The 10,752-nt window shown below is 35.8% G+C and overlaps 1 protein-coding gene across 1 annotated transcript in view; it reads right to left on the bottom strand.

Moving 5' to 3' along the window:
- Nucleotides 1-10,752, bottom strand: part of LOC106881614 (dynein axonemal heavy chain 1) — a 166,532-nt gene that overhangs the window by 81,690 nt on the left and 74,090 nt on the right. The window contains exons 31-35 of the mRNA XM_052974699.1: nt 7,618-7,731; nt 5,648-5,797; nt 4,451-4,537; nt 1,586-1,692; nt 1,215-1,294 (exon numbers count right to left, since the gene is read on the bottom strand). Coding sequence (XP_052830659.1) covers nt 1,215-1,294; nt 1,586-1,692; nt 4,451-4,537; nt 5,648-5,797; nt 7,618-7,731 — 538 coding nt within the window. The remainder of the gene's footprint in view (nt 1-1,214; nt 1,295-1,585; nt 1,693-4,450; nt 4,538-5,647; nt 5,798-7,617; nt 7,732-10,752) is intronic.

Here is a 10,752-nt window from a genome sequence, read left to right as displayed (position 1 = left end):
TGTGTGTGTGTGTGTGTGTGTGTCATAGCTTTTAGCAGCAGTGTGGCCTTCCCCTCTGTCCCATCCTCTCACCTCATTGTGCTGCTGCTGTCCTAAGATCCGGAAAAAAAAAAAAAAAATGAAGGAAATGGTACAGTTGCTGTATTCCTGTGTATGAATGTTTGATCACAGTGTTGCTAACGTGATTGTTGTTGTTGTTCTTGCCATCCTTAGCATCACTGCTGCTGCTGCTGATAGTTGTATTGTTGACATCATTATAACTGTCCATGAAATTTCACGTGTGTGTGTGTGCGTTTGCTTTATATGTAGTATGTATCCAAGCCCTTTATATAGTTTTATTTATTTATTTTATCTATTTCTATGTCTTATATTTATCACAGATATATTTATTGATTTATTTATTTATCTATTTACTTATTTACTTATTATTATTTTTCCCCTCTATTTTTATACATCAATCTCTATTCCTCATAGGTAAGTGCATATCTGTCTATTGTGTGTGTATTACCCTGTATGTTTCTGTGTATTATTTATGGTTTATCTATTTATTTCTATTATTTTTTTCCCTCTCTCTTCTCATCCCAACTGTCTTTAGTTATGTGGTGTGGTGTGGTGTGGTGGTGGGTGTTACTGTTCCATTCGTGTTTTTTATTGAGGCTCGGTCTGTCTACTGTTATGTGTGTAGTTTCTGTGATCTAAGTGTTGTATCAGTTGTATATGTCGATAGTACTTTAACCTCTATACTATTAATCAAGCCTCCATGTTCTGTCTGAGCATGTTGGTAGAGCACTGACAAGCTTTTCCCTTCTTTGAGCTCTTGCCAGTGTTCACCTATTTGCTCTCCTATGCTGCATGCAGTCTTTCCAATGTAAGCAGTTGTCGTGTTTTTGCACCATCCCTCAGTACATCGTAAGCTATACACTACATTCCTAACCTTACAGTTAACCTGTGGCTTCATCTTACACTGTACAGGGGGACTTATCAAAGGGATAGGTATTGCAGATCAGGAATTTTAAAGGGAAGAGAAAGGGGAAGTAGAAGAGGAAGTGGAAGAGAGAAGGGAAGAGGGGGAGAAAGAGGAAGCAGAAGAGAGAGAGAGGAAGTGGAAGAGGAGGAGAAAAGGGAAGAGGAAGGAGAAGAAAGGGAAAGAGGAAGCAGAAGAGAGGGGAAGTTGAAGAGGAGGAATATCTCCTTATGTAAAATGTATTACATACCTTGTACAGCTTTAAGATTGAATTTTCTACATGCTCTCTTCAGTGCTGTATCCAACGATCCATAATCAACTGGTTCTTCCCTTTATATTTAAAAGAATAAATTAGTTTGATCATTTATACATTATTGAACTGTTAATTCTCAATAGATATAAACCATATATTCTAAATCAGACAAAATGGTTACAGAAAAGAGTATTTTACTAAGGAATACCAAAACCACCTTTTTTTTTTTGTATTCTCTGTTAATGTTTAGAAAAATAATTTTAAATGTAATTTAATCCAAAGACTCAAAATTTGGCACTAAAAATCTATAAGTAAACCCTCAATTAATAATGTTGCAAAGATGTTGTTATATAAAGGCAGTAACTTACTTAGTGTTTGGAAACAGATCTGAAACAATTCCATTGAATAATTTTAAATCATCAACCAGAAATTTAGGAACATTAACATCTTGTATTGCTCTCAATGTGACCAGATCCTTTGGACAAAGAATAAAAAATATTCCAAATACAATTAAAGGAAAAATTTGTTATCGAATATTCTTTATTTTATCATTTCCTAATTAGGCAAACAGAAAAAGGTAAAACAGTAAGGTATTTTAGTAAAGAGGTCAAATTTGAAAGCCTCGCAAGCATCAATTTATCTTTCACTTGGTTCTGTGGCAATGCTGGCTAATTGCCTTGATGCTATAAAACACATATGGTGAAATGGTGTTAGCACAGAACCGTTAGCACACTGGGCGAAATGCTTAGCGGTATTTCGTCTGCCCGCTACGTTCTGAGTTCAAATTCCGCCGAGGTCGACTTTGCCTTTCATCCTTTCAGGGTCGATTAAATAAGTACCAGTTACGCACTGGGGTCGATATAATCGATTTAATCCATTTGTCTGTCCTTGTTTGTCCCCTCTGTGTGTAGCCCCTTGTGGGTAGTAAAGAAATAACACATATGGTGAAATATACTGGAAAAGTTCATTTGCATAAAACTATAGAACGTTTCTGATGTTCTATTTCATGTTGCATATTTACTAATTTTAGTACATCAAGAACATGGACTTAGTAATATTAGAATTATCTAAACTGAGCATAAACAAAGATTATACTTGATTTAACAGGGGAAAAAAAAAGTACATTTCTCTTTGTTACCCTGTTGTTTGTTTTGTTTTTTTTTTCTACCATTTCACAGGTTCCTTCTTTTTACTAACTTTCTGAAGAAGAGCTTAAATTCGAAAATGAAAGACACTTTCATGGAGAAATAAACTAATAATTACACTTTATTTTGCCTTTTGTTTCCAACCATTTGTTTGTCTCATTCACTCCATCAGTCCACTCATCTCCTGCTATCATCATCATTATTTTACATCTCTTTTCTACACTGGCATGGTTGGATTGTTCAACAGGATCTGTCAGATCAGATGGCCATGTTTTGCCCCCATGTTTCAATTTTTATCATACTTTCTAGCCTTTCTAACACCAACCACTTTGCAGGGTATATAGTCTCAGCACACTAGAAGTTGTTTTGCCATCAGTGGGACTAACAGACCCCTCTCAAGCCCTGCATTGTTTGCTGCTTGAATCAGTTTTCTATGGACCCATCTCGAAAGGAATTTGCTTTGTAACTCACAAGATGAAAGTACAGAATAAAAGTATGAAGGCAAAAACTGATTTATCGTTGCGAGAGGAAGGTATTGGAGAAAGTGAGAGAGGACAGTGGTAAGAGGGATTAATTGAGGTGACAAAGGAATGGGGAAGAGAACACCCACCTCCACAGCTAATTAGACTACCTAGGTAACAAATGTTATCAACTAATTCTCGGGAGCCATCCAGATATTTCATTGTGAATCTATTTTCTGAATACTTTTCCAGTTTGAGATATGATAGCTATAGGAACTTACTCCTAATCATGTACTTCTTTTGCGGTTCTCTCATTAGAAATATGGTGTCAGACAAAGCTGAACTGCATCTCATCCAAGCTAGTCCTGTTCCTTATCAGTTTTGTGATAACCCTTTCTGTGACCTTTCATTCAACAGTCTGATGCGTCTATAGTTACCTCTTTCTAGTGCATCTCCTTTTCTCTCGTAGCAGTTATCAATGACACTCTGACACCACTTATTGGCTAATGACACTTTCTTGTTTTACCTGATTTACCATGAGTGACTATCCCATACCCTACTACACCAGATAATTCAAGCATCATGGTAACTAGCCCTGAAAGCCAAGCAATTGTCCTTACTATTGTCCTTATTGCTCTTTCTACCATACTGCTCTCAACTTGGATAGTTGCTACTTCTGCTTTGCTGGTCACTTGTCTCATCATCATCATCATCCTTTAACATCCATCATCTATGCTGGCATTGGTTAGATGGTTTGACAGGATCCAATGAGCCAGAGCTCTGTGATGAGCTTCAATGTCTGCTTTGGCTTGGTTTCTATGGTCAGATACCCTTCCTACCCACACTCCTATCTATATTTCTGCTAACAGAATGCCAACTCCACCCATCTTACCTATCCAGAAGAATTTCATTACCTGTTACTTGTCTGTGATGTTACAGGCCAAGACACCACTCCATCTTGACTCTTGGATGCAGCACACATGCAGTCATCTATGGCCCTTAGTATTTCTACAAGCTCACTAGACCAGATCTACCTCTCATCATGCAAACATCAAGGGTAGCTAAACTTTTGAACCTGATAGGGTGGGTGGGAAAGAGATTTCAAATTGTGCTTAAGTGTTTCGGTTCTCGACATATTGAAATAAAGTGTGCAATTACCCACTTCTACACAGCCATGGATGAGTCACAAGAAAATGTCAGACATTGTCACTTTCCAAGGGCTTCAGTGGGAACGACATTCATAAGCTGAAGCACACAAGCAGATACACAAGAGACATGAACATGGTTATGCATATGAACTTGAACTACATAGTAACACACCTGTAGATGTTTATATGTGGATTTAAGGAAACCTGTGAAGACATTTATATATAGATACACACACACACACACACACACACACACACACACACACACACACACACACACACACACACACACACACACACACAGGTATGCTGGTAGATAGGTATATATTTGTGCATGTACAAGACATACACATACTCACACGGAGAAAGAAAGAGAAGAGAGTGAGAGAAACAATTCCATACATCTTGAACTAATCAAGCTTAAGTTTCAATTCTATTTAAATTAAGGTACAAGAAATAAAAATCATGTATGTCCTTACTTCTTTCATGTCTGGCTGCTGACGTTTGAGGTTTCCTGCTGTCGATATTACACTTTTCACAGCCCTCATGCCAAAATCATAATGGTCCTGTAAAGGAAATGGTATATATTGATTAGCACATGCAACCTAATCAGAATGTGTTGCTTATACATATGTAATGATGGACATCTTGAAAAATCATTTTGTGAAGACAACAAATACTAAAAAGCATCAAAATACTATATCAGTTGACCAAATTTCATAAGCACCAGTAGATGGCACTAATACGTCACATGATTTCATCATGTTGCAGATCATCAACAGTAGGAATTCAAGAACCAAATGTCAGAAAAATCAGTCAAACCTGTATAGAATAGTGACATCATTGCAAAAAGCTGGTAGTCTGTCTATTAAATTCACTGCAAACAATAGAGGCAGCTATTATCTAGCAAATCCTACCTACCCTAGATGTGTTGTTTATAACACCATAGGCTGTAGTGAACATCCTGAAAAATCATTCTGTGTCAACAACAAATGCTAAAAAGCATCAAAATACTATTTCACTTGACCAAATTTTATAAGCACCAGCAGATAGCACTACTATCTCGCATTTGATGCTTGCCTTTCTACTGCTCATGGTCTGCAATATGATGAAATTATATGATACAGCCGTGCCATATGCTGGTACCGAGGAAAATTGGTCAATCAAAATAGAGTTTCAATGCTTTTTAGCATTCGTTGTCTACATGAAATGATTTTTTTGGGAACATTCACCGCAGCTAATGACACTATACACAACATGTCCAGGTTAGTTTAGATGTGATAAATAATATTAATTACAAAGGCTACTTCTGTGACTAATAGCTAATTCAACATGCATTGATTTCATTCAGCAAAACTATCAAAATGATGAGTCTTATTTAATGACATATTTAAGTCTTGCTCTAAAATAATTTTTAGCTTTCAAAAAGAGAATGGCGGGATTGACAACATATAGTAAGGTTTCTGACATTGTGGGACTTCATTCAATTTTGGTACAGTCAGAATCACACACACACACACACACACACACACACTCTTAAATAGATTGACTGAATCTGGGGTAGCGTTTAGAATTATATTTTGATAAACACAAAAATAATATTATAGCATTTGGCAGAAAAGACAAAGTAAACACCATATTTAGAGAGAGAGGGAAAGAAAGAGGAAAAAACCTACCTGAGAACTAAGTTGTTCTGATGACAATTTAAAAGTGGATACAATCTTTTGGGCCAGCACTTTGGCTTCAGAGAAACCAAATGAAAATAGGCTAATTTCTGCAATCAGAGCATAATCTGGCACCATCATGGCAACAGGACGAAACAATGCCTGGAAAGTATATCAGAACAGTTTCAGTTGCTTCAATGATATTTTGTAATTTTAAGATGCCAACTTTTGAACAATATAAGCCAAATATTAGAAGTAATGATGTAAAAAATTATGATCAATCCTATATTTTACTTATCTCTTCAATAAATTGCTAAATATTCAGAACTGCAGTCATGCTTCTCAATCAACCACCACTCATTAAAGATTCTAATTACAACCTAAACTATTTTTAGTTCTGTTTTATCTTAAAAGCAAAACACTTTGGATAGATTGTACTGATTAGTCATGGTGCATGGTGCTGAAAAGACCCAACCAACCAACAAAATGTATCGTGGCACATGAGTAGTGTTGTTTAGAGGTTGAGATATATTTTGTACCAAGCCTACATTTGCTGTTCTCTAACCTTGTGTCATTGGTCCTGACCAACTCTCCCCTGATTATTGATCATCATCTACCTTTTTCCTATCCCTCTATTTCTTAAGTCCCCACTACCTGTACAGACTGCATCATCCTTATCAGTCTGACTTCCTTGCTCTTTATTAGACCTATATATAAGACATTTTATCAAACCTTTCTACCCAAATATAATCGAACTTTGACACGGTGTACAACCAGTTATTATTTCTCTCTCTTCTGGATCACTTCTATTGTCCCTCATCACCTACTCATGCTTTTATCTCATCACTCACCCTTACCTTTGTCCACTTCTGCTATTTCCATCAGCCCTTTCCAATTCCATTCTTAAATAACATTTTCTCATCATATTCTTCATCCTTCCACCTAACTATTCTGGTTCTTCTAATATCATTACTCTCTTTTATTCCCCTCCTAGGTCACCTAAGCAAAAATGTAACACTCTAGGGTATTAACTTCTCTCTGTGCTTAAACCTTGTCTCTCAGTCACCCATTCCTGGCCTTTCTGCTGTCATCACTTCCTTTCCACTGTGTACATGATACTCCACCTTCTGTGCTGGTGCTGCAATGGAATGCTCCACCACTGAGTTTCTTAATGGTGGTGCTATGAAAAATGCATCCAGTACATAGTAAAGTAGTTGGCAAATGACCAGAGAAAGCACAAGGTTGTGAAACCCCTCTAGTCTTGTTGCCTGAGGGCTGTCATGAGAAAACGTATTCAGTACACTCTGTAAAGTGGACAGAAGGACATCCAGCTGTAGAAATCAAGCTAAATGATCCCAACAAACATCAGTCTGTTGAGAGCAGGCATTTACAATATGAAATGAATTGGACAATGACAGTATATAAAGCAGACATAAAACAATGACAATAATGACATGAAGATGATGATAGCTGTGACAGCAGTGGTGGCAATGACTGCTACAATGATGATGACAATTTAGAAATGTAGTAGGTCATGTAATTTTAATTATTGTAACTTTTAGCAGAAAAAAAAAATTGTTAAAAATATTTCAACAGATCAAAAACAGAATATCTCTCAAAAATTATGTATGTTAATGTAGATGTCAGAAATACGGAAGCATCTTTTAATAAAGCATATCTGTGCTTGTTGATCTGGAGAAAGCTTTTAACATGATCCATAAATTGAATAGTACCACAAGGGAATACATAGAGTATTTACAAAAATTACCAGAAAATTATCTATACATATAGTTCATATATAGAAATATTACCAAAAAGAAAATAGGTGTACATAAATTTTATATATATATATATATATATATATATATATATATATATATACAAGGAAAGTAGGTATACAGTAAGCTGGTTTGTATAAATATCACCAAAAGAATGATATAATCTTTATAAAAGATCTAACATTAAATTCAAATTGCAATTACTTTCAAGTTATCAGGTAATTCCGTCCGTCCAGCATAGCCAGGATTCATAGTGATGAATACAGCACAAGAGGGTTTCAAAGCAATTTCTACCCCTTCAAAAAAGAACCGATCCACCTGGAGATACAACAAAGGTATAATAATGGCAAGTAAACAATGACATTACAATAAACTATCAGGAAAGAAAATATACACATTTACTAACATGTTGCATAGATATGACTAATGTCAACTATTTACTGGTGTCAAATAAGCACCACTACCATCAAATATATTTTAATAGTGTCAGTTACATCTAACTAGTGCTGAAAAATAATACAACTATGAAATATAATAATATTTATGATTATTAAATAAAAAACAACAAATGTCAAATTAGAACAGTGGTAAATATATATGCAGTGTCTAAGACATAGAACTAGTGACGAATAGTGTCTAAATATATACTATCAGAGTCAAATTTATAAGACAAGCATTAAATATTTACAAGGATAAAATATACAATCAACTTAACCGTCAAGTTAATATCAAAATCTTCTTTACATTTTTTAGCTCTTTTTCCACAACCAGTTATAACTTGTGTGTGTGTATAACTTGTGTGCATGTGTGTAATATATATACACATATACATATATATATATGTTAAAAGCTATGGTCAATCATAGAGTGATCACTGATTTTGTACATATAAAGCACTGTACTGTCCAACATATCCATTGAAATCACCAGCCACAAAGATGAGATCATTATCAGGAAGATGAGGTCATATTTTTAAAGCAAAATAGTCTTTTGAAGTTTCATAATGCTTTCATTTCTCATTGTCAGCAAACAAAAATTACAACTTCCAATATATCATAAACAGGCTAAAATTTCAAACTTTCAGAAGTTCAGAGGCTGACAAATGCAGAGTACTAAAAGAGAAAAAGTGAAGTTAGTAAAGTCATGTCTCCAGTTATGAAATAGGCAGCAGAGAAATGTAGAGATGCAAAATGGATGTGAACTACATGTTGTTTTGACATGTGTTTGGGATGAAAGAGAGAAGAGCCTTGGTGGAAGTGTATGGAGAGTGTCGCAGAGGAGATAATAAAGTGAGTGTGTGTGTGTGTGTGTGTGTGTGTGTGTGTGTGTGTGTGCGTGTGTGTGTGTGTGTGTGTATGTAGAGTATATGCATGCATACATGTGCACAATACTCATGTGGGCAAACACAGGCTGTATGTAGGTAAGTGCATCTTGCTGAGAGTATGTGCATGTGGATGTTCTAGTACAGGATGGGTTTATAAGTATGTGTGTAAGTGTAAATACAGAGTGGGGGATGTATGTGGGCAGAGTGTATACATATGTGGGTATGTGCATTGTGGTAAGTGAGGGAGTGTGCATGCATGTGAATGTGCTTTTGTATATGGAAACCAAGGTGGAGAGAAAGAGGTGTGCATGAGAATTGTCAAGTTAATGTTCTCAATAAATCACAGGAGCTGAGGTTGATCTGTTAAGCCACATCCCAAAATCCATAAACAATGACACCACTATTGTATCTTTTCATGTGGTAAACTTATATACCACAACCCCACACAAAAATTGACTAGCGGGAATGAATTTCTGGCTTGAGAAATTCCCTCATGAAATTTCAAACAGAATTGAAAACAGTTTCATCACTGAAGGATTAAAGTTTATCCTCAAAAACAAGATTTTTGACTTTGCTGGCAATATTTACAAACAAATATCTGGGACTGTGATTGAGAGAAAAATTGCTCCGACATATGCCAATCTAGTCATGGCAAAAATGGAGGTCAAGATATATGAACAATCTAAATTAATATATGGCTTAAACTTTTACAAATATCTACTAGGAAACTGGAAACGTTACTTAGATGACTGCCTAATGCTAGGATGCACACATTTGAACAACTTATAGATTTCAAAACTCTAATCAACAGCATAAACAATAATATTAACTTTACTATGGAATACCATAAAACTCAACTACCATTCTTGGATATACTAATTATCAAAAGAGATAAAAATCATTGAAACAGATACTCACTACAAACAAACAGATTCTAAAGAATACTTACTGTTCTCCTCAAGCCATCCCAAATACATGAAGAATAATATCCCGTTGAATCTAGCAAGAAGAATCTACACAACTGTCTCAAACTCTGAAACTCACAATGAAAGACTTCAGGAACTAAAACAAGTACTACTTCAAAGAAAATATTTGTTAATGCCAAAGCAATAAATATCAAAGAAGTACAAAAAATGAAAAATGTTCCAGATACATCCAATAATCTACGCTTTTTTACAACACGCAACCCAAGAACCACAAAGGTTTACAATATTATCCAGCAGAACATCCCACTACTAAAATAAGACCCAAGAATGAAAGAAGCATCACAAAGGGAATCTAGTTGTAGAAAATTTGTTGCAACAAATTTCATCCAACCCATGCAAGCTTTGGAAAAATGGATATTAAATCAATGATGATGGTAATGGTAAGAAGTTTGCTTCCCAAACATACAGTTCTGGGTTCAATCCTATTGTGGCACTTTGGATAGATATGTCTTCTATTACAGCTGAGGATCAGCCAAAGCCTTGTCAGTGGATTTGTCAGATGGAAACTGAAAGAAGCCCTTCGTATATGTGTCTGTGCATCCTTGTTTTGATCTCTCATGATAGTTGCAAATGGTTGTCACTGTCATACAAAACAATTCATTCCAAATATAGTAAAAGAATATGTCTGGCTATGGAGGAAATTACCTTGCTTTGAAACAGGTGAGAGTTGATGACATGAAGGGCGGCATCCAGCCATAGAAAATTTGCCTCAATAAACTCTGTCCAACCCATGCAAGCATAAAAAAGTGGATGTTAAAATGATGGTGATGATGATAGTAATGAGGATGATGATGGCAGCAGTGACAACATTGATGATGACAGGCTGTTTTCAGTTTCATCCACCAAATCCACTCACAAGGATTTGGTTGGCCCAGAGCTATAGTTGAAGACATTTGTCCAAGGTACCATGCAGTAAGACTGAATCGGAAACCATGAAGTATGCCTGTGGCCTGTCTGCACCATAGACAGATACGTATATAAATATTTGTGTGTGTGTGTGTGTGTGTGTGTGTGTGTGTGTGTGTGTGT

Source organism: Octopus bimaculoides, chromosome 19, assembly GCF_001194135.2.
Source record: "Octopus bimaculoides isolate UCB-OBI-ISO-001 chromosome 19, ASM119413v2, whole genome shotgun sequence".
Taxonomy (NCBI): domain Eukaryota; kingdom Metazoa; phylum Mollusca; class Cephalopoda; order Octopoda; family Octopodidae; genus Octopus; species Octopus bimaculoides.
The sequence above is the reverse complement of the archived record's forward strand: the minus strand, read 5'-3'. Positions and strand labels throughout refer to the sequence as shown.